Genomic DNA, 23,472 nt, shown 5'->3' with positions numbered 1-23,472 from the left:
CCATGAAACCAGTGGACACCCAGCTGAGGGTGAAGTGTTGGTCTGTATGGGTACCTTTGCCGAAATCGCAAAAGGAATGGTGGGGTTGATCAGACATGCCAGCCGGGGCAGATAAGTCCAGAGAGCATGTTGTGACCCTCCTCTCCTTGAAGCCCTCCAGAACAGATTCTACCTTGTTCCCAAATAGACGAGTCCTGGATATCTGTTGACCGCAGACAGGCATAGTGACTAATGGCAATATTAGTGTCATCTGCACGTCTGATGGAAAACGCAGTATACAGGCCACAACAATCATGAATATGGTAAAGTCACAGCCGACGTGTATGACTTGGGTTAGGACAGGGCGCAGGACTCCTGGCAGGACTGTAGCAACTAGGCCTTGGAGACCATGGGAATAGAGGCCCAACAGGCAATAGACATTGCATACCCTGATGGCTAAACCAGTGCAAGAAAATATCCTCTTCCCAAAGGTCTCCACTCTCTTGGACTCCCTATCCGGGGGGAGTAGTCAAGGTATTCAGGTTCGTCCAACTGGTAGGAGTCCACCACCAAGCTTTCAGCAGAAGACTGGTAGTAGCCTGCAGCACCATGCTTTCAGAAGAAGGATGCAGAGATAAAAAGGTGGGAACGTCAAGGGTGGGTTGGTAGCGTCTCCCAATTTGTCGACTGACTGGGGGTCCAGAGCAAGGTTTGACACAGGACCCTAGGAGTGTACCAGTGAGTGACCCACAAAAAGGAAGTAGGGGTTCAGTAGTGGTTTGTTCCAGCTGGAGTTCTTCAGTCAGGAATTAGGTTTGAGCTCCAAGGCAGGACCACAGTGTGAGATAAGGCCAGACCGGTGAGGGGTGTCAAGAACGCTGGCACCTACAAGATCATCATACCAGTTTTCATCATGATAGGGTTGGCCAATTTCATCTCCTGCATCATAGTCATTATCAGAAATTGTCCCAAACAATGATGTAGCGAATAAGATCTGCCTTGTGGAGGTAAAACGCTAAGCTGGTAAAAGTAACATGCTGCAGGTTGGCAGAGTCCTAACATGGCCTCAATCAGGTCAGAGCGGCGCTGACATGGAAAGCAAAATGAGCACTTCATCTCCAGTCACCAGTTTAGTCCGCATCAACATTGATGCTTCAGGAACTGGTGTGCATCATGCAGCCTGAGTCAGTGGAGGAGCAGGGAGAAGCCCTGTGATGGGTTTGGAGGGTTGAAATGGCGCAGAGTGTAAACCCACCAGTGGCATTCCAGAGGGAGGGCCTCTGGGCTCCTTGGGTCCCGCAGGCGCACCAGAGGGAGTTGGAAGGGATTTCAAGAGTCCGTCCATGGCCTTGCGGAACTCCTCGATCTGCCTCGTGATGCACAATGCCCCAGAATCTCGGGCTGTGCTGGAACAAGTGGTGGGATGGGCTCTGAGGTAGAATGACTTCAGGAGCAAGCTCAAGAGGCACAGTGAAGCCACTGCATCTTTTCAAGAGTGGAGGGAAGGGGCCGAGCCTAGCTAATATTTTTTATGTGTGCCATGTTGCCTTTACACTTTCCTCTGCACCAAAACATGCAGCCTTCAATGGCAGTATGTGGGTGTTAAGTTACAGGACCTCTAAGGGTGGCACAATAAGTGCTGCATCCCTTAGAGGCCTTCTCTGGTCACAGTGCCCTGGGTACCAGCGGGACCATTTACCAGGGGCTGGCCTGTGGCCTGAGATGCCAATTGGGTTTAGGCTTCAATGCAGTTTTAGGGAAAGAACATAGGCCCCGAGTACCTGGTTAGCAGGATCCCAGGGCGCACACAGTCAAAGTACATCAGCAATTCAGAAAAAAGTGGGGGCAACCATGCAGAAAGAGGGTACTTTCTCACAGGTCTGTTAGGTATTTTAGGCTGAGTTTGCCTGCCCTGGAATTTAAAGAGCCTGCCATGTGGTGTACAATCAGGGAAAGCTATGGTGAGTTAGCTGGATCCAGAGGCGCAGAGCATTCTGGCACAGGACCTAGGACTCCACCCTGCTGGTTGCAGTACCACATAGCAGTGGTGTTGTTTGTGAGAACATGCACCAGTATCCCTTTGATGGTGGGCAGGAATGCCTTCAAATCCAAGCAAACTGCAAGCAACACCAGCAAACCGATGTGAATCTCTGCTGGAGACCAGAGTTTTCTGATCTCCACCAATCTCAGATGGCATCTCCATCCCAGCAATGACAAGTCCAACTGTGGTCGAGCAGCCTCCACTGCAGATCTTTTGTAGTCTTCTCTGAGAACTGGACAGATTCAGACAGGTTCCTTTGGTGCTGGGTCCTCCGACACATTAAATCCCACTGCAAGACTCACTTGTTGGTCCAGAGGAAATGCTCAAAAGCACCTGTATCCAAAATGGTTTGGATGAAAGGAACCCTCTACAAAGGAGTCTGATGCAATGAGAAACCCAGCAATATCAGGACGCTCACCATTATCTGGAGGTGGTCCGCAACTAAATGTGGCAAGCCCACCTTCAACAGCCAGTCACCGAGGTAGGTGAAAACTGGTACCCATATCCTCAAAAGATCGGCAGTAACTACCACGGTCACTGTTGTGAACACACAAGGAGCACTGGTGTACCCAAAAAGGACTATTGCAACCAAAGAGTTTGTGGCCCAGCCTAAACTGCAAGTACCACCCATGAGTCTGCAGGACAGGGATGTAAAAACTGGCATCCTACAGGGCAATGCCACAAGCCAGTCTCCGCGATTCCTGGCAGATGGAACCTTGGCCAGCGTAAGCATTGTTAATCTGTCCTTTTGCAGGAATGTGTAAAGACGAAGAATAAAAACAGAAGAAAGGCCTTCATTCTCCTTTGGCACAAGGAAGTAGCAGGAATAACATCTAATGCTCACTTGTAAGGCCAGTACCCTCTCTAAGGTTCCTCTAGCCAAAAGATCTCACGTCACCTGGGTCAAAAGGGACAGCTAATCCTCCACAGACCCAATGATATTTGTGGCAGGTCAAAAAGGAACGGAAGGGCATAGCCATGGTGGACAATTTGAAGAATCCACCTGTCAGATTGAATACTTTTGTCATCCCCGAAGCAAGTGGCTTACCCTGACTTCTAGTGGTTGGCTATTCGTCGCAAAGGACACACTAAAGAGGTTTTCAGGTTATTGCTGGAGGAGTGGGGCATTAGAACATACACTGTCGAGAGCCCAACCTCGAAAGGGCTATGAGGCCTTGTGTGGATGACAAAGCCTGATGCAGTTGATATGCCAAGTCCCTGGCACAACCAAAAGGCAAAACTGTTGGGGGTATTGCCAGACTGGTGCAGAAAGGCCAAAAGAGCATGCCATGGCTCAGCTCTGCTCCATTGCAAGTCTGCTTTCTTGCCAAACAGGCAGGAACCATTGAAGAATATGTCCACTACATCTCTCCTCAAAGGTAGGCACACCTCTCTTCCTAGCTTGGTTTTACCGCCGATTCTCCCGCACTCAGTGAAGGGCAGATCCGTGGGTGCCAGTTGGGGTGGTGGGGCAGCAAAAGGCAGGGACAGCTCCTAAAGGCGGCAGGCCTTTGAAGCTTCCCCTTCGTGTACCCAGCCTATACTGGGGGGAGGAGGCCTAACACCTTTGCCCAGGATCGGCTTTGTTTCTGGACCCAGAGAACAGAGGCTTTCTACTCAGGGGTCCAGAAACCTGTCTGGTGGTGGCAAATGGAAGGCAAATGGAAGGCAGCCCTTAAGGAAACATACCAGGGCTGGTCGTCTTTCAGGGCGCATGTCTAAGATGCCCTCTGAGTGCATTTAACATGAAATATCATACTGGCATCGGTGTGGGTTTAATGTGCTGAGAAGTTTGCTACCAAACTTCCCAGTTTTTAGTAAAGTCATTTTTGAACGGCGGAGTTCGTAATGACCAACTCCCAGACCATCTACTCTTTACAGCTTTGCTACACTTACAATGTCCAAGGATGGACTCATACACTGTAGGGGTACATGGCTCATTCCACTGTACCCTCACCTGAGGGCTAGTCCACCCTGCTAGTGGGGTGACTTACCCAGGCCACAGGCAGTATATTGCAGGCATGGCACACAGGGATGTGTGCCATGTCGACTCTTCACTTTTCTCTGCACCAAAACACATGTTCTGCAATGGTAGGATGTGGGTGTAAGAAACTGGCTCTATATATACTACTTCAAAATGAGGTATAGTGTGTATAGAGTCCAAGTGTCCCCAGAGGTAGGCAGAGGTTAAAGTTAGATAGAACCTTACTCTCTAACAGTGGTAGCTTGTTCAAGCAGTAAGGCAGTATCAGAGGACAGTGTTAAGCATTTGATGTACCCACTCAGTCAGCAAATGAATTCACACACTCAAGAACTGAACTCTAGGCCAATTGTGTTTGTATAAAAATACTGTTTATTTTTTACAACCAAGCAAGCCTGGTACAGGTAAGCATTAAATACTTTTCAGTAATAAGTTACTGGATATAGAACAGTTTGAGAATGCAATAGAAATTGTACTTTGTTTGACTTACAGGGGAGCAGTAGTATGCATGCAACACTTAGCAAATACAGTGCATTGAAATGAATAGGTTTTTACAGTAAATTGCAGGTAAGTTACTTTGTACGGTACTTTTCTAACTCAGTGTTGGATACCTAGATTCAGCACTGGGACATTTCCTAGAAACAGGTAAGTAATTACGTTTTGGTTATTCGCATGATTTTTAAAGAGTATTTTGAGGTTTCAAAACTCCACACTTCGAAATTTTGTGGAGCAGTACATTGAAATGAATGAGCTTCTACAATAAATTGCAGGTAAATTACTTTTTACTTTACTTTTCTAACTCAGTGCTACTTTTACATTACTTTTCCTACTCAGTGCTGGATACCTAGATTCAGCACCGGGACATTTCCTGAAAACAGTTGAGAAAATGCGTTTTGGTTATTTGTGCAATTTTTAAAGAATATTCTTAGTTTTCGAAAGTTGACACTTTGAAACTTTTTGGGAGGAAAAGTGTCAATGTTCTCTTATGAGGAAAAACAGGTTATCGGTGTCGAGGTAAGTACTCGGTCTTTGGAGTTGGGGTTCTGGGGTTAGACTCAGGGGTCTCCCAGGGTCAGTGATGCACTGTTGTACCCTCAGCAGCACTAGGGTGGCCGGGTGCAGAGTGTTGAGGCCCAATGTTATCCTATGGAGGATAGGGGGGCTCCGGTTGGTGGCTGCTAGCAATGGGGCCAAAGAGTTGTGGGAGCAAAGCTTCTGGAGCTTAGCTCAGGGCAAGTTGGGGACCAAAGTAGCAGCAAAGGTGCACCCTCAGCGGCACTAGGGCGGCCGAGTGCAGGGTGCTGTTTGAGGTCGGGTGCTCAGTTGATTTCAATAGAGATTCTCCAGGACAAAAACACTGCAGGCTCGAGGAAGAGGATCTTTCAGGAGCGACCACCACTTTGAAGGTAAGTTGGGATGTTGAGGGTTGGTTAGGCGCCGTTAGTTTGGGCACACACGGCCGTGGGGCGTCGGGTGCAGGGGTGTCTTGGGACGTCGGATTTTCTTACCCGCTCTGGTCGCGGTAGGGGGTGGTCCTCTGGATTGAGGCTGCAGGCGTCGTCAGGAGGCTTGAGGCAGGTCTCGGGTCAGGATCGCTGGGGGGACCTCCTCGGGGTGTTTTTCAACTTGAGCTCGGGCCGGGTTCGGCGGGTGCAGAGTGGGCTGGATTTGCGGTTCCTGGCTGGCACCAGAAGCTGCAGTTTAAACACGTCCAGTGTTCACGGGAGAAACAGTCAGGAAAGTGAAGGCAGGCAGGTCCTCCGGGGTTTGTGAGGTTGCTGGCTGCTGGACACGCAGTGATTTCGCAGGAGCAGGTTCGAGGGGAGACAGGCCTGTAGGGCTGGGGCCAAGTCAGTGGGCGTCGTCCTCTTGTTAGCTCTGCACGGCTCGTCGTCCTCCTTATATTCTTTTCTTGTTGTAGCTGGATCAGAGGAAGGAAGGTTCAAGGTGCCCCAAAATACTAAATTTAGGGGCGTTACAGAAAGGTAAAGGGCAGGGACCAATGGGTTCCTTCCCTGGGGTGGGTACACCCCCTATTCTGCCACTCTCCAGTAGGAGGGGGGGCAGGAGCCTGTCCCTGGTTGGCTGAGTCCCCTCATCCTCAAGATGGCGGGAACTCGAGGTTGTGCTTCACCTAGCCTCCTCCACCTGAGGGGTGGAGTTGGCAGAGGTGAGCACACCTCTTTTCCTCACTTGTTTTTCCCGCCTGTTCTCCCGCCCAAAGTGGGGGGTACAACCAGTGGGGACCAGTTGCTGAAAGCAGCAAATGGTCTGGAGAGGCTCACAAAGGCGGCATATGCCTTTGAAGCTTCTCCTTCGTGAACCCTGCCCATCCTGGGGGAGGAAGCTTGGCACCTCGTCCCAGGGTGTGCATTGTTTCAGACCCCCGAGAGCAGCACGTCTCGATCCAGGGGTCCAGAAACTTGTCTGGTGGTGGCAGCCTAAGCAACCTCTCAGTCAGGTCACTAGGAGTTGGTCGAGTTTCAGGGGGCATCTCTAAGATGCCCTCTGTTGTGCATTTTACATTAAATCCCACACTGGCATCAGTGTGGGTTTAATGTGCTGAGAAGTTTGATACCAAGCTTCCCAGTCTTCAGTGTAGCCATTATGGTGCTGTGGAGTTCGTAATGACTAACTCCAAGCACCATATACTCTTAATGGCAGCACTGCACTTACAGTGCCCATGAATGGACTTGGGCACTGTAGGGGTACAGGGCTCATGCACCTGTACCCTCACCACTGGCATAGGGCACCCAGCTAGAGGGGTGACTGAAGTATGCCAGGGGAGTGGTTTGTGGGCATGGCACACAGGGATGTGTGCCATGTCGACTCTTCACTTTGTTCTGCACCAAGACACGCAGCCTGCAAAGGCAGTGTGTGTCAGGGTAGAGGGCCTCTAAGGGTGGCACACTAAGTGCTACAGCCCTTAGAGACCTTCCCTGGTCACAGTGCCCTGGGTACCTGTGGGACCATTTACCAGGGGCTGACCTGTGGTCAGAGATGCCAATTGGGTTAGTTTTGGGGATCAATCAGTAGTCTGGCAAAAAGGGTGTGTGTGTGTGTGTGTGTGTGTGTGTGTGTGGGGGGGGGGGTGTTACTACAACAGAAAACCACTTTCCTACAGTGGGTGTTAAGGTACAGGGCCTCTAACGGTGGCCTCATAGGTGCTGCATCCCTTAGAGGCCTTCCCTGGTCACAGTGCCCTTGGTACCCATGGTACGTTTTACAAGAGGCTTATCTGTGGCCAGGAAAGTGCCAATTGTGGTTACAGCTTTGGAAAAGAACACAGTTCCTGGGAATCTGATTGGAAGTGACCCAGGGCACACAAAATCAAAAGTGCATCATGTGTCAGGCAAAAACTGTGTTGGGTGGGGGGGGGGGGGGGGGGGGGGGGGGGGGGAGGGGGGGGGGGGGGTTAACCATGCAAAAGGGGGAACTCTCCTATATCCTCTCAGATGAAGAAGATACGACTGGAATCTGGACCACATCCTGGAAGGGGAAGCGCAATATACAAGTGTCTCTCACACACTGTTCTGGTGTTAATGCTCAGCACAAGGTGGTATTCAGTACTGTTACTATGGACAGGATATGCTGAGAGAGCTCCAAGTGAGATTTGGGTACATTGATAGAAAAACTAAAGTTGTGCAGCAGGAATCCTGTTGACTGCAGATGTTATAACACGTGCTTGCCTTAAGAAGCTAGTCATCCCTGACCTCCAGAGATGGGCCCTACAACCTTCTCAATCACCTTTGTGAAGACTTGTGGTGCCAAACATCAGACCAAAAGGAAGGACCACAAATTGGTAACGAGTCGAACACACAAATCTCAAGTACTTCCTGAAGGACTTCAGAATCTGAATGAGAAGATAAAAGTTCTGTTAGTCAAGTGAGCCCATCAAGATTCCGAAATCGAGCACCAACAAAACCAGGGCAAGGGACAGCATTCTGAAGGCCTCTGTTCAAAGAAAGATTCGGGACCATGTGGTCCACAATAGCAAGAAAACTGCCACCCTCCTTTGGAACAAAGAAGTATCGCGAACAGCATCCTTGACCAATCACCTGTTCTGGCACCAACTTCGTAACTCCATTCTGAAGCAAGGCTGCTACGTCTTGCTGCAGATGGGTGATGCATTCCCTGAAAGGTCTGACCAGGGAGGAGGGATCCAGGGAGGAGACTTTTGGATGGGTAGAGCATAGTCCTTTTCAAAAAGCAGTAGTCCCTCAGAGACCAAAAACTCCAGCCCTGGTGAGGCATCAATTCCACTGCCTCGGTCAGGTCCTGTTTTGCAATGGCTCCTGAGGATCTTCCTGTTCTGATTCCAGCAAAGAGATCATACGAAGAGGGGTGCTCTTGTGTCTCCTTTTCTTCCAACAGGCATTATGACTCCCTACTGGACTCAAGTACAGGTGCCAAGAGTTGAGAGCAGAACAGAAGCATTGGGGTTTGCCCAAATACCCATCCATCGTCAAGGGAAGCAAAGCAGGTTGAGATCAGGCAGTAGACCGGTCTGGAGCCAGTGTCGACATCAGGGCTATGATCAGGGTTTGCGGCACAGGAGAAGGCTGTGATAGAATTGCCTTTGCAACCAAGGGTGCAGCTGAAAGGGGTTGAAAAAGAGGAAAACCGCACCGGTGTGAACCCTTCTAGTATCCCCATGGATCTTATGGAGCCAGAAGGCACTCTAGAGGGAGCCATCACATGTAGGAAGAACTTAACATGAGGTATGGTGGAATGCCGGGAAGTCTAGGTACAGCAGTGTAGCTAGAACACAGGGAAGTAGTGCCAGACTCTCGGATGGCGAGGATTCCTCAGGCAAAGGATCCACAAAGAAACTTTGGTTCTGTCAAGGAGCCAGAGAGTAGTCTCAGTGACTTACCTCACTTGGGTTTGCTGCGGTGCTTTTTCTTCGTGTATGTCTTAATGGATGACCTCCACTCAGATGAAGCTGGAGACCAAGAATGGGGCCTAGATCTATATCTGCCACTGCTTTCTTTGGCCTTAGCCATAAAGAGCTTAGATTCACACTATTTTATGGTGTAGGATGCATTCCTTTACACTACTCACAGGACTTAAGAGTTGTGATCAGAACCCAGGCACAGCAGACAAACTATGTTGGGAGACAGGTAGTTCAGTGATTGCCCCTCAATCATAAAAAGGTTAAAGGCCTGACAGTTTTGAAGTGGACATCCTTGCACTAGATATGGCAATGTTTTGAGGAGAATCTAGCTCCAGAACCAGCCAAAAAGGCATGGAAAAAAGGGAACTGAAAACAGTGGGAGTGTTTTAAGGGGTTGGCAATGTCACATGGATGTCACTTTTAGCTTCGAATTGAGCCGACACCACCTACTTTCTGAGAAGAGCTATGGAGAAAAGCTTTGCGGATCAGTCTGGCACCAGGGAGAGTATTCAAGAGGTGAGGGAATCTGCAGCTAGAAGTAATAATTAGAAAGCAATATACAGCAGAACATTGCAGTACTTGCACTGATTAATTCTGTGTCAATCAAAAAGATCGAATAGGCATTAATAGAATACCCACTGTAATCATACCACCAAATTTGAGACACTAATTCAAGAAGCTTAAAGATAGCCATGAGACCATCTTCAAAAACAGAAACTGTTTCTGTAAAAGATGAGGAAAGGGCTACCCATTCCGGAGAGACAAAAATGAAGATCAGCAGTCTGGCAGACTTTGAGCTTATAAAATTAAATTATGGAGAATTTCCAAAATGAGGCTAAACCTTTTCTTCAAATAATGAGAAATCATCATCACAAAAAGGCACTTGAAAAGGGGAACCAGAAAATGACATAAAAAGTGGGAAAGGAGAAACAGAGGTAGGGGGTAATCAAGAGGGTAAGTACTAGGATTAAGGGTTAAAGGGTGTAACAAGTGTGGTGAAACTAGGCAAGAGACAGCGATAGAGTACGAAGGGAGAAAGCTAACAGAACAGTGTAGGAAGCTGGCTCTGTATATACTATACCAAAGTGAGGTATAGTGTGCAGAGTCCAGTGGAACACCAAAGGTAGGCAGAGGTAAAAGTAGATAGCACCTTACTCTCTATTTGTGGTGGTGTGGGCGAGCAGTAAGGCTTTATCAGAGGGTAGTGTTAAGCATTTGTTGTACACACTCAATCAGCATATGATTGCATACACTCAAAGACTGAGCTTCAGACCAATTGGTTTTTTATAAAAATATTCTTTTAGTTATTTTATTTCCTGAAACCAAGCAACCTGGCACGGGCAAGTGATTTATACTTGCAGTAATAATACAGTTTTGAATTGCAGTTTTATATATATACTTTGGTTTGGTTACAGTAGAATTACTGGTAATGCAATACCTTGAAATATTATACATATACTTTAGAATGACTTTTCAATAGCAGGTCATGTAAATTACTTTGCAGGTTACTTTTCTTGCACAGTGTAGTATACCTGGATACTACACTGGGACATTTCCTGTAAACAGGCAAGTAAAAGCGTTTTGGTTATTTTGATACAGTTTTAGAGACTTTTATAGATTTTCCAACTCCACACTTCGAAACTTTTTCATAGAAAACAGTCAATGTTATCCTATGGGAGAAAATAGTGTAATCGGTTCAGAGATAAGTACTTTATTGTGCGATTTTGGTTTCTGGGGTTAGACTCAGGGGTCTCCCAGGGTCGAGGATGCACTCTCAAAGCACCCTCAGCAGCACTAGGTTGGCCGGGTGCAGAGTGCTGAAGCCCAATGTTACCCAAATGGGGATAGGGGCCTCCAGTTGGTGGCTGCTCATGAGCAGGCAACAAGGTTGTAGGAGCTAAGCTCCTGTACTTTAGGTCAGGGCAAATGGGGGTTCAAGTTTGCAAAGGTACACCCACAGCAGCACTAGGGCGGCCGGGTCTGTTTTGGCATCGGGTGCCCTGTTACTTTTAATGGGGATTCTCCGGTTTGCAGAGACACTGCAGCCTTGGAGACAAACGTCTTCTGGCAGCGGCCACCACTTGGAGAGGTAAGTTGGGATGCTGGGGGTTGGCGAGACCCCGTCGGTTAGGCCACCCAAGGCAGTGGGGCTTCGGGCGCAGGGTTGTCTTATAGGGTCGGATCTTCTTAGCAGCTCCTGGGTTTTTTTTCCAGGTAGAGGCTGCAGGCGTCAGCTGGAGGATTGAGGCAGGTCAGGGATCACTGGATCTCGGGTCAGGATTGCCTGGGAGACCACCTCGTGGTGTTGGGCTACTCGAACTCAGGCCGTGGGCGACGGGTGCAGAGTGGTGCAGACTCTTGGATTTTGCCAGAGCTGGAGTCTGTGGGTGAAAAATCCAGTGTTCACAGGATACAAAGTCTTTTCCTTGGAAGGCAGGGCAGGTCCTCGGGGTTCTTGAGGTTGCTAGCTGCAGGACACACTGGAGTTTCACTTCTGCAGGTTTGAGGTGGGGACAGGCCGGTAGGGCTTGCGTCAAGTCAGTGGGCATCCTCCTTTTCTTAGCTTCGGCACGGCTGTTCTGTCCTCCTTCTTGGTCGTTGCTTGTCTGAGGAACAAGGTACGGGGTGCCCACTAGATTTAGGAGCGTTTCAGGTAAATAAAGGTTGGGACCAATAGGTCCCTTCCTTGGGGTGTGTACACCTCCTCCCACCAGATGGTGGCATATTAGGGGGGCATATGCCTCACTCTGGTTGGCTAGGGTCCCCATCTGCAAGATGGCGGGGACTTGGCGTTGTGCTTCACCTAGCCTTCCCCACCTGAGGGGTGGGGTTGGCAAAGGTGGGCACACTTCTCTTCCTCACTTGGGTTTTGCACTGATTCTCCCGCCAGAGGTAGGGGTGAGAACCGGTGGGGGCCAGTTCCTGAAAGCAGCGACATGCTTCGTTTTTCAGTGGGCGTCTAAGAGGCCCTCTGTGTGCATTTTTCATTAAATCCCACAGTGGCATCAGTGAGGGTTTAATGTGCTGTTCAGATTGATACCAAGCTTCTCAGTTCTCAGTGCAGGCATTATGGCACTATGGAGTTCGTAATGACAAACTCCCAGCACCATATACTCTTAATGGTAGCACTGCTCTTACAATGTCTAAGAATTAACTTAGACTCGGTAGGGGTACAGGGCTGATTTACCTGTACCCTCACCACTGGTATAGTGCACCCAGCTGGAGGGGTGACTGATCTATGCCAGGACAGTAGGTTGTAGGCATGGCACACAGGGATGTGTGCCATGTCGACTCTTCACTTTGTTCTGCATCAAAACATGCAGCCTGCAAATGCAGTATATGAGTTAAAAAAGGTACAGGACCTCTAAGGGTGGTACAATAAGTGCTGCAGCCCTTAGAAGCCTTCCCTGGTCACAGGGCCCTGGGTACCATTTACCAGGGGCTGACCTGTGGCCAGAGAGTGCCAATTGAGGTTTGTCTTCAATGCAGTTTTAGGGGAAGAACATAGGCCCTGGGTACCTGATTGGCAGGAGCCAAGGGCACACTCAGTCAAAGTACAACAGCAGTTCCGCAAAAAGTGGGGCAACCATACAGAAAGAGGGCACTTTCTCACAAACAGGGAGAGCTGTACTACAGTAGAGGTAGTAGAGATATTGTACTGCAGGTAGTGATACTAGAGTGTAGGTAGGGGTGGAGAAACTAGGGTACAGGTAGCAATAGAGGGCAGAGGGTAAAGAACAGCATCTTAGAGAGAAGGGGTTGACCTGAATATATGAAGGGTGAAGATAGAAGGAAACAAAAGGTAAATCTGGATAGACCAGCAGGTAGAAATGTGGCGAATGCAGAGATTACACCAAATACACAGCCTTTAGGGTCAAAATGATCCTGGATTAAATGAAAAGCATTGATTAAACTAGCTCAGGATGTTATTCTTGAATATACTGGTGGTAATAGCACCAAATAATATTCCTCACCTTGCTTTATAAATTGGAGTCCTGTTACATGCCCATCATTTTTTTCCAGTGCTGTTTCATAATGTTTTGATTGATTGATTGATTGATTGATGTACTTATAGAGCGCAGCTATCACCCTACGGGCATCTTGGCGCTTGCATTGGGAACCCGTCCTGGTTTTTCCCTGTAAGATAACCTGTACTGGGCATCCCCAAGGTGAAAGCCAGGCATCCCGCCGCGGGGGGCCGTTGTGGAGATTAAGCAGGCTTGTTGCCCAGAGCTGCATAGTGTGAACTCGTGCTTAGAGTGGGCACTGAAGCGAGAATTATCGAGTCCATGGACAATTGGGCTCTGGACCCTGCCGCGTCGGGAATCGAACCCAGGTCCTGGGTCTGATCTCTGCTTCAGGGTATGCCTCCTCTAAACAGTGAGCTACACTTCTCCACTTAACTATGCTTTAGTGTTGATTTTCAACAAATATGTGATGTACATAAATAACATCTGAAGGTGTCTCCTCCATTGTCAGACCCTTCAGGTTATCTACAGCAACACTCCACATCTTTATAAATTATTCATTCTACTTTTTAGCAAATTAACTTACATTTTATTGATAGAGTAGTTTTCACTTCCGCTATCTGAATCATCCAAAAGCAGCTTAAACGAACGTTGCCATTTATAAGAACGAGTAATTAAAATAAAGAGCAGCATATGCACTGTACTGCTATATTTCAAAAACACAATGTAAAGTATTCATGAATGACCACCATTACAATTTGACGAATTTAAGCAAATAAAATAGAACAAAAATACTTACTACATAATTGAATATGAACCTGCTGTGACAGAGTTTAAGGTGTTTAAGTAAACTGTAGAGTTTTCTGCAGTTCAGTGTACACCATGGGCAATGAAAATCATCCCTGGCTTCTGTTTGTTGTCGCGTATTGTTGTTGTATAGGAACTAAGACAGAAAAATAGAGTTACTTAATAAAATAGGTCATAGGCAGTAAAACACACTAACATACTCAAATAATTCATACTGATAAATGTTGCTCTATCTAAAGAAAAGCAAATACAATTGAAACTATGCAGGTCCCATAATCAAAAAGAGAAAACATTTTAATGGAATTGACTGCTTTATTGCTAGATTCCCTCATCCTTTCCTGGAAACTAGTAGCTTGTCAGCTGAAACTACGATGCATAGCAACATAGTCCCAAGTTTGATACCGTTTTCTACACAAACAGGCAGTACCTCTAGTATGGTCAAGTTCAAGGCTAGGGAAACGAGTACAATTACAAATATTTAAGAGAGGAAGACTAAAATATTATTCTGGTTCTCTTGCATGGACATTTTTCATAGATTCACATGGTTGGAATGTTTCCAGCCACCAGGATCATAATCCTCAGTCATTTTAGCATCATATGTTTATATAACTACTAAGCACAGCTAGCCTTCAGGCCATTTACTTTCAGCTTTTCCTCTGTTCATGCTAATTGTTGAAATCTTCCCGAATTTCAAATAAAGGTTTGTGCCACACCGTGGCGGTGAAAATAATTATGGTCTACTAATACATTATTTAGAGCAACTGTACTAATAAACACACATTTATTACTACAGAGCGTAGGTCTAATTAAGAGTTCATTGCTGCTGTGCAGCAAAAATGACAGTAGAAAAACATTTTACTGCCTCACAGCTGGCATGTAACAGCTACTTTGTATGAAGAAACAACTCTCCTAATAGTCATGTTGTCTCTTTATTGTGATTTTACTGCACAGCTCAAATTAAACCTCTTGAATCCTTAGTTAAATATATGTTGTTAAAATAAGTAAACATTAATGAATACCACAGGATGAGCCATGTATACAGGTCACTTACGGCTTCGCCTCTCCTGTATCATGGCCTCTCTCCTCACTCAAACGTAAAAAAAAAAAAAAAAAAACGTACTTCCCTTCGGTAACACTTCTCTAGTAAATACTATATCTAGCCGCAGTTTCCCTACTTTTAAATAATACCCAGGCGTCGGACTGGATCCAGAAACCTTTTGAGCAGTACCTCTGCACGTCGATAGGTGGCGTCACTTGGCTCTGCGTCAGCTGTTACAGAGTGGTGTGTGCGATGCCCATATAGGCGCAACCCCAGCCGCTGACGAATTACTTTTCACAACCTTTCCATTCCAGAAGCGCAGAGCCACAAAGCTTGCTTATGTACCTCTGTGCAGACACTAAGGACCTTCTAAGTGTTACAGTATATGGAGAAATCCGTTGCCATAGCCAGGAGGATCTGTAATTAATCTGCCGCTGGATAGAGTCTCTACAAGGTAAGTTGCTACCTTAAGTAAGTTGTTCATCTGACAGACTTCTAGCCGCCGATTCCTTACCCTGGAATAGATACCTAAGCAATACCTTTCTGGAGGTGGGTCTGCAAACAGATTTAGACCAAGAAGTCCTGGAGGATCGAACAGGAAAAGGGCCTGTCACAATGGATCTGAATGTCCAGCAGGCAGATCCATATTGCTTGGCAAATGTGTGCAGTGATGCACACATCACACTCATAGAGCTGTCCAGGACTGGGACTCTGCAAGCTAACACAGTGGAATGAGCACACAAGCCCTGCGTGGGGATCACTGTTTTTTGGCCAGAGCAGAATAGATTTTAATGCAGAGTACAATCATCATGAGAGCGCCCTTTTCTGCATAGCCTTTCCTGTGTTCACTTCAGCGAACCCTTACGAAGAGTTAATAACGCCCTCCTCCCAAACTCCCTCCTCAAAGGTGTTCTTTAGTACGATCAATGTAGAATGAGAAAGCTACTTTTGGGTCTGGTTAATGAAGTCTCTCCTTTTTGAAAGGGTGAAATGGAGCAAAGAAGGTCAGCAGTGTGATGGTCTGGCCGACGTGAAAGGGTGTCACCACTTTTGGCAGGAAAGAGGGATGTGCTCGCAGAACTAGTTTGTCAAAATAACGTCCTGTATGGACGCCGCACAATAATGTGCGCAGTTTACTAACCCTCCTGGCTGATTTCATAGCCAGCAAAAATTGAGTTTTAATGGTCAGAAGGCGGAAAGGGCAGTTGTGGAGAGGCTCAAAGGGCACGCACATCAATGTTAATATCAGATTAAAATGCCATTGGGCCATGATGAAGGTTATTGGAGGGATCAGATGTTGTAGAACTTTTAGGAACTGAGTCAGAACAGGTTACCTAAAAAGGAGGGCTGATCCAGCAAACACAAGAACACTGATATGGTCGAAAGAAACCCTTTCACTGTATCCAAAGCAAAGTCTTGCCGGGCTAATGAATGAACAAGTAACAAGACCTCTGACAGAGGTGCAGAAAGGGGAATAAACCTTTTGGTAGTGCACGAAGCCACAAATTTGTCGCAACAGGCATGTGCATTTTTGGTTGAGGGACGCCTGGCTGGTATTATGACATCACAGACACCAGCTAGTAGATCAGAACGTTTCTATTGCCGCCACGCAATATCTTTGCATGAAGGCAGTGTGCGCACAGTTATGGATGTAAGACCTGGCCCTGTTGTTGCAACAGTGGATCCTCCCCAGAAAGGGCACCCTGATCAGAGGACCGATGCTCATGCCTAGGAGTTTGGGATACCATACCCACCTTGCCCAATCTGGGACCACAAGAATGATTTGGGCCAGGTTGTTCCTAATATTCTTGAAAACTATGGGCAGGAGTGGGTTCGGTGTAAAGGAGTACAGAAGGCTGAGCTCCACTCGAGACAAAAGGTGTCTCCGAGTCGGAGTCGCCTTGTAAACTCCAGCGCCCAGAAGTGCTGACACTGCAGTTCACCAAGGTGGCGAATAGATCTAACCAAGGTTCTCCACAATCTCTGAAGATACCTTGCCCCACCTCTGGATGGAGCTGCCATACATGATATACGAGGCATTGACAGCTAATTCTGCCATTCATAGAGCTCACCAGATCTTGAACCACCAGGGGAATGCCCAAGTGTTCGTCATATTTTGAGGAGCACGGCATCGACACAGGTTCCACAACCCCAACAGCCCAGCTTGTTTCAATATAACATGGCGGTGGTGTTGTCTGTGAAAAACCGAACTAGCCTTGTCTTGATAAAAGGAAGAAAGGCTTTCAACGCCAGTCGGATCACTCTATGCTCTGACAGATTTATGTGGAGCTGAGGTTCTGCTGGAGACTAGAGTCCTCTGATCTCTGCCTCCCACATGTGGCCGCCCCATCCCAGAAGTGATGCATCAGTCACCACTGTGAACTCTGGTTGAGGAAGGGAGAGGGATATGCCATAGAACCAATCCTGGTTCGTTAGCCACCACTGCAATTGGTGTGCAGTGCCCTCCGCGATCTGGACACAATCGGACAGGTTCCTATGATGTTGGGCCCACTAGAATTTCAGGTCCCACTGCAGAGCCCGCATATGCTATCTGGTATGGTCTACCAGCAGGATGCAGGAGGCCACCAGACCCAGCAGCCTGAGGGTCACCCTGACCGAAAACCCAGGAAAGAGGCTGAAAGATCAGAATCATAGCCCCAATATCCCAGGCTCGCTGTTCGGGAGGATAAACCCGAAACGGTGTCGTGTCCAGAACCGCTCCGATGAAGAGGAGCTTCTGAGAGAGGGTCAAGTGTGACTTCGGCACGTTGATGGAGAACCCCAGTGAATGCAGGAGGTCGGCCTTAGTCTGGAGGTGGGAGACGACAGCCTGGGACAAATCCGCCTTCAACAGCCAGTCGTCGAGATAGGGGAAGACTGGAACCCCTGATCTGCGGAGATGAGCTGCGATCACTGCAATCACTTTCAGGAATACCCGAGGGGGGCTGGTAAGGCCAAAGGGTAGCACAATAAACTGAAAGTGCTTGTGGCCTACCGTGAACCGCAGTTAGTGCCGGTGGGCCAGAAGGACGGGGATGTGAAAGTAAGAATCCTGCAAGTTCAACACTACCATCCAGTCTCCAGGGTCAAGGGCAGACAAGACCTGAGCGAGCGTCAACATTTTGAACATCTAGTTCTGAAGGAAGCATTTGACGTTCCTGAGATCCAAGATAGGATGCAGGCCTTTTTCCTTATTGGGCACCAGAAAGTAGTTAAGAATAGCAACCACGACCTAATTCCAGGGTAGGAATGCGCTTGATGGCTCCCTTGGCCAAGAGTGCCGAAACTTCCTGTTGGAGAAGGGCCAGATGATCCTCCGATATGCAATGGTCCTAAGGTGGCATGGATGGAGGGGTAGTCTCAAAGGGGAGGGAGTAGCCCCTTCGGACTATTTGCAAAACCCACCTGTCCGACGTGATGGTGCGCCAGTGGGGGAGGTGATGGCGAATCCTGCTGCCCACTGGCGTTTGGTGGCCCTGAAAGGTTGGACTAAGAGGGTTTGGAGGCTGCTGCAGAGGGGGCTGTGGTGGACTGGCCCGCCCGCTGGCTCCCAGAACCACGGTGCTGGTTCCACGTCCCCGGCCGCGCAGAGGTTGAACAACTTACGCCGGCCTGGGGCCCTGCCTTGGTGGGACGTGTCGGGGCCCCCTTCCTGTAAGAAACTGGCTCATATATACTGCACCAAAGTGAGGTACAGGGTGTATAGAGTCCAAGGGTCTCCAGAGGTTTGGCACAGGCCAATGTTAGATAGAACCTTACTCTCTAAAGTGGTAGCTTGGTTGAGCAGTAAGGCAGTATCAGAGGACAGTGTTAAGCATTTGATGTACACACTCAGTCAGCAAATGAATTCACACACTCAAGAACTGAACTCTAGGCTAATTGTTTTGTATAAAAAATATACTGTTTATTTCTAGAACCAAGCAAGCCTGGTACAGGTAAGCATAGAAATACTTTTCAGAAGTAAATTACTTGTATGAACACAGTTCAAAATTGCAGTGTAACTTGTACTGGTTTTGGTTACAGTTTTAAGTAAGCAGTTTGCAACACACTGCAGGTATAGTACATTAAATTGAATGGGCTTTTTAAGCAAAATGCAGTTAATTACTTTTGCTAACACAGGACTGGGATATTTCCTGAAAACAGTTGAGTAAATGCGTTTTGGTTAAAGGTACGATTTTTAAAGAATATTATTGCATTTCAAAAGTTCACACTTAAAAACTTTTTCACATAGAATCACCAATTTTGTCCTATGGGAGGAAATTCACTTAGCAGGTAAGTTATGTTATCGATACTTTTTCTTACTCAGAGCTGGATCAGGGATTCGGCACGGGGAAATTTCCTGAAAACAGTTGAAAAAATGCGTTTTGGTTATTCGGCTGATTTTTAAGGAATATTTGTAGTTTTCAAAAGTCGACACTTAGAAACTTTTTGGGAGAAAAAGTGTCAATGTTATCCTATGAGGAAAAATGAGTTATCGGTTTCAAGGTAAGTAATCGGTCTTTTGAGTTAGGGTTCTAGGGTTAGACTCAGGGGTGTCCGAGGGTCAGTGATGCACTGCTGTTGCACCCTCAGCCGCACTCGGGTGGCCGGGTACAGAGTGTTGAGACCCAATGTTATCCTATGGCGGATAGGGGGGCTCAGGTTGGTGGCGGCTGGCAAGCAGGCCACAGGGTTGTGGGAGCAAAGCTCCTAGGGTTAAGCTCAGGGCAAGTTGGGGAGCAAGTTAGCACAAAGGGGGCACCCTCAGCGGCGCTAGGGCAGCCGGGAGCAGGGTGCTGTTTTGAGGTTGGGTGCCCTGTTGGATTCAATAGAGATTCTCTGGGACAAAAACACTGCAGGCTATGGGACGAGGATCTTCCAGGAGTGACCACCCCTTTGAGGGTAAGTAGGGATGTAGGAGGTTGGTTAGGCACCGCTGGGTTGGGCACACAAGGCCGTGGGGCGTCCGGTGCAGGGGTGCCTTGGGATGTCGGATTACCTTACCCGCTCTGGTTGCGGTGTGGGGTTCTTTGGATTGAGGCTGCAGGCGTCGTCAGGAGGCAGGTCAGGGGTTGTCGAATCTCGGGTCAGGATCGGCGGCGGGGGGAACCTCCTCGTGGTGTTTCTCCACTCAACCTCGAGCCGTTTTCAGCGGGTGCAGAGTGTGCGGGATTCGCGGTCCCTGGCTGGCACCAGAAGCTGCAGTTCAAACACGTACGGTGTTCATGGGAGAAACAGCTTGGAAAGTGAAGGCAGGCAGGTCCTCCAGGGTTTATGAGGTTGCTGGCCGCTGGACACGCCGGAATTTCGCAGGAGCAGGTTAGAGGCTTTTCGTCCTTTTCTTCTTTTTCTTGTGGTTGCTGGATCTGAGGAAGGAAGGTTAAGGGTGCCCCTAAATACTAAATTTAGGGGCGTTACAAATAGGTAAAGGGCAGGGTCCAATGGGTCCCTTCCCTGGGGGTACACCCCCTATTCTGCCACTCCAGTGGGAGGGGGGCAGGAGCCTGTCCCTGGGTGGCTGGGTCCCCCCCATTTTTAAGATGGCGGGGACTCAAGGTTGTGCTTCACCTCGCCTCCCCCACCTGAGGGGTGGAGTTGGCAGAGGTGGGCACACCTCTCTTCCTCACTTGTCTTTCCTGCCCAAAGTAGGGGGGAGGGGGAGGGGGGTGGAGGGGGGGGGGGGGTATTTAACCAGTGGGGACCTGTTGCTGAAAGCAGCAAATGGTCTGGAGAGACTCACAAAGGCAGCATGCCTTTGAATCTTCTCCTTCGTGAACCCTGCCCATCCTTGGGGAGGAGGCTTGGCACCTCGTCTCAGGATGTGCATTGTTTCAGGCCCCTGAGAGCAGCAGGCTCTCGACCCAGGGGTCCAGAAACATGTCTGGTGGTGGCAGCCTGCGCAGCCACTCAGTCAGGTCACTGGAAGTTGGTCGTTTTTCAGGGGGCATCTCTAAGATACCCTCTGTGGTGTATTTCACAGTAAATCCCACACTGGCATCAGTGTGGGTTTAATGTGCTGAGAAGTTTGATACCAAACTTCCCAGCCTTCAGTGTAGTCATTATGGTGCTGTGGAGTTCGTAATGGCAACCTCCTAGCACCATATACTCTTAGTGGCAGCACTGCACTTACAGGGCACAGGAATGGACCTGGGTACGGTAGGGGTACAGGGCTCATGCACCTGTACCCTCACCAATAGCATAGGGCACCCAGCTAGAGGTGTGACTGATGTATGCCAGGGCAGTGGTTTGTGGGCATGGCACACAGGGATGTGTGCCATGTTGTCTCTTCACTTTGTTCTGCACCCAGACACTCAGCCTGCAAAGGCAGTGTGTGTGTCAGGAAAGGCAGTGTGTGTGTGTCAGGATACAGGGCCTCTAAGTGTGGCACAATAAGTGCTGCAGTCTTTAGGGGCCTTCTCTGGTCACAGTGCCCTGGGTACCTATGGTACCATTTACCAGGGGCTGACATGTGGCCAGAGATGCCAATTGGGTTTAGGCTCCAATGCAGTTTTAGGGAAGGAACACAGGCCCTGGGTACCTGATTGGCAGGAGCCCAGGGCACACTCAGTCAAAGCACATCAGCAATTCAGCAAAAAGTGGGGGCATACCATGCAAGAAAGAGGGCACTTTCTCACACTTCCGTAGCCACGAAAAGGGCGAAAAGCAGACTGCGCTGGGCGGCTGGAGAGGCCCAAGGACTTATCCGTAGCCCGTGAGTCCTTTTAACGCTCTAGAGCATTGTCCGCTTTGTTGCCAAAAAGGTGACGGCCATCAAAGGGCCTGTCCATCTAAGTGTTCTGGACATACCCCGAAAAGCCAGTTGATCTCATCCAGGCGTAGCGACGAAGGGCTACTGACGTGGAAATCATAATGCCTAGAAAGTCGGCGGTATCCATCCCACAACGGATGGTAAACTTCGCTGCGTCTCTCTCCTCGGCAACTGCACGGGAGAGCACAGCCCAGGGCTCCTCCGGGCACTGGGGCAGCACCTGTGCCACCATATCCCACACAGAGTGGGTGTAACGGCCCAACAGACATGCAGTGTTTACCGACCGCAGTCCCAAGCTAGAGGAAGAAAACATTTTCTAACCACGGTGGTCCAGCTTTTTGGATTCCCTATTGGGTGGTGCGTTAGGGAATGTTTCTTTGGAAGTGGAAGCTTGGAACACAAAGTTCTCAGGGGTGGGGTGTTGGGAGAGTAAAGTGGGGTCGTCTGGGGCCGGGCGGTGGCGTCTGGCAATCATCCTGTCCACAGGAGCCCCTGTGTTGGGCCCGGACCAGGTGCCCTAAAGGAAGTCCGTGAGGGCTTCATTAAACGGCAGCAGGGGCTCTGAAGAGCTCACTGCCGGTTGAAGGACATCTGTCAAGAGGTTAGTCCTGGCTGCCACCGTAGGTAGCTCGAGGTGGAGAGCCTCGGCCACCCTACACAACACCTCTGCGTATGACGCTCTCTTCTTAGAAAGAAATCAGTCCCAGGATGCTTGTTTCCGGTCCAGGGAAGACATGGCTTGGCAGTTCTGGCTGAACTGTTCCCATGAGGCACAGGGTCAGACTGATTTGCATATGGCCATGTCTGAACTGGGGTGGCGGAGTGAGCTAAAGAATGATGATGGATTAAACCCAGATCAGTTGACTGGGGGCGAGTGCTTGCAATGTTCAACACTCCGTCCATCATACCCTTTGGTTTTGCTCTCTTATCCGTAGCCACGGTAGGAGGAGACAACATGCCACGGTCTGGTTAGGTATCCAGACCACTGGGTTTCCCCAGTTCCTCTCTCCAGTCCTGTTAATAAGCCAACTGGTCGGTTAAAGGGTCCCCAGACCCCTCCCAGTCCTCCTCTGGCTGACAATCTGGTCTCAAAGAGCCAGGGTAGAATAGGGGCACAAAAGTACCAGTCGGCGTCGGATCCGGCGTCAGTCGGACTCCGTTTCTATCTCGAGGTGGAGGTCGCGGTCGACATCGGCTGGGGACACAACCGATGCCGGTTGCGTAACAAGGTCGACCGACGCTGATCTGGATCCAGGCCTGGATCCAAGGGGACCCTGCGGCTTTCAAGACCGTTCTCGCAAAGACTTCGGGTCATGGTCCGGCAGTCGGAGCACGACTTGGGGCCGTGCTCCAGGCAGTTGATGACACACGTGGTACAGGTCCGTCACCGACATCAGCCGGTTACTGGAACCACAGCCCTTGAAGCCGGGCACCCCTCGATGGAATCAAAAAACTATTTCGACAAATGTCGAGAAAAAGTCAGTCAAAAAGAACCGAAGTCAGCGCACGAGGGCGGTGGCTATCTAGCTACCGCAACGTCATTCCGGGGACCACAACGCTGATGACGAACGCATAGTCGACCGACGCCACCTTCCAACGCGCAGAGGTACTGCAGACGAAAAAACTTTCCGGATCCAGTCTGACACGTGGGGGTGATTCTAAGGTAAGGAATCTATAACTGTTTCTTTCTGATATAATATTGCAAAGATTCCACTGTTACATTTATTTTTGTTTTACTGTCAGCCTAATTACCCTAGGCCAGTCAACAATGAGGACAATTTCTTAAAATATCTATAGGAACAGATAAAGGCATGGTATTAAAGCGGTAGTGCATCTGTGACAGTAAGATCATTCTGAAGCAATATATTTAATACCTCTATGTATTTCCAAAAATTGTCATAATCTTTTATCCTTCTCCAGGCTGCAGAAGCTCACCTTCATAATGCTTATAAGTTAAGGATAATTAATCTGCTAGTGTATTAATGAGGTCATTACTTGTACTGGTAACTTAA

General features: G+C 48.7%; 1 protein-coding gene across 1 annotated transcript in view; it reads right to left on the bottom strand.

Moving 5' to 3' along the window:
• SUZ12 (SUZ12 polycomb repressive complex 2 subunit) overlaps positions 1–23,472 on the bottom strand; it is an 819,404-nt gene that overhangs the window by 187,967 nt on the left and 607,965 nt on the right. The window contains exon 12 of the mRNA XM_085617193.1: positions 13,666–13,809. Within this exon, the coding sequence (XP_085473319.1) occupies positions 13,666–13,809 (144 nt within the window). The remainder of the gene's footprint in view (positions 1–13,665; positions 13,810–23,472) is intronic.

The sequence above is a fragment of the Triturus cristatus genome, chromosome 7, assembly GCF_964204655.1.
Source record: "Triturus cristatus chromosome 7, aTriCri1.1, whole genome shotgun sequence".
NCBI classification, from domain to species: Eukaryota; Metazoa; Chordata; class Amphibia; order Caudata; family Salamandridae; genus Triturus; species Triturus cristatus.
The sequence above is the reverse complement of the archived record's forward strand: the minus strand, read 5'-3'. Positions and strand labels throughout refer to the sequence as shown.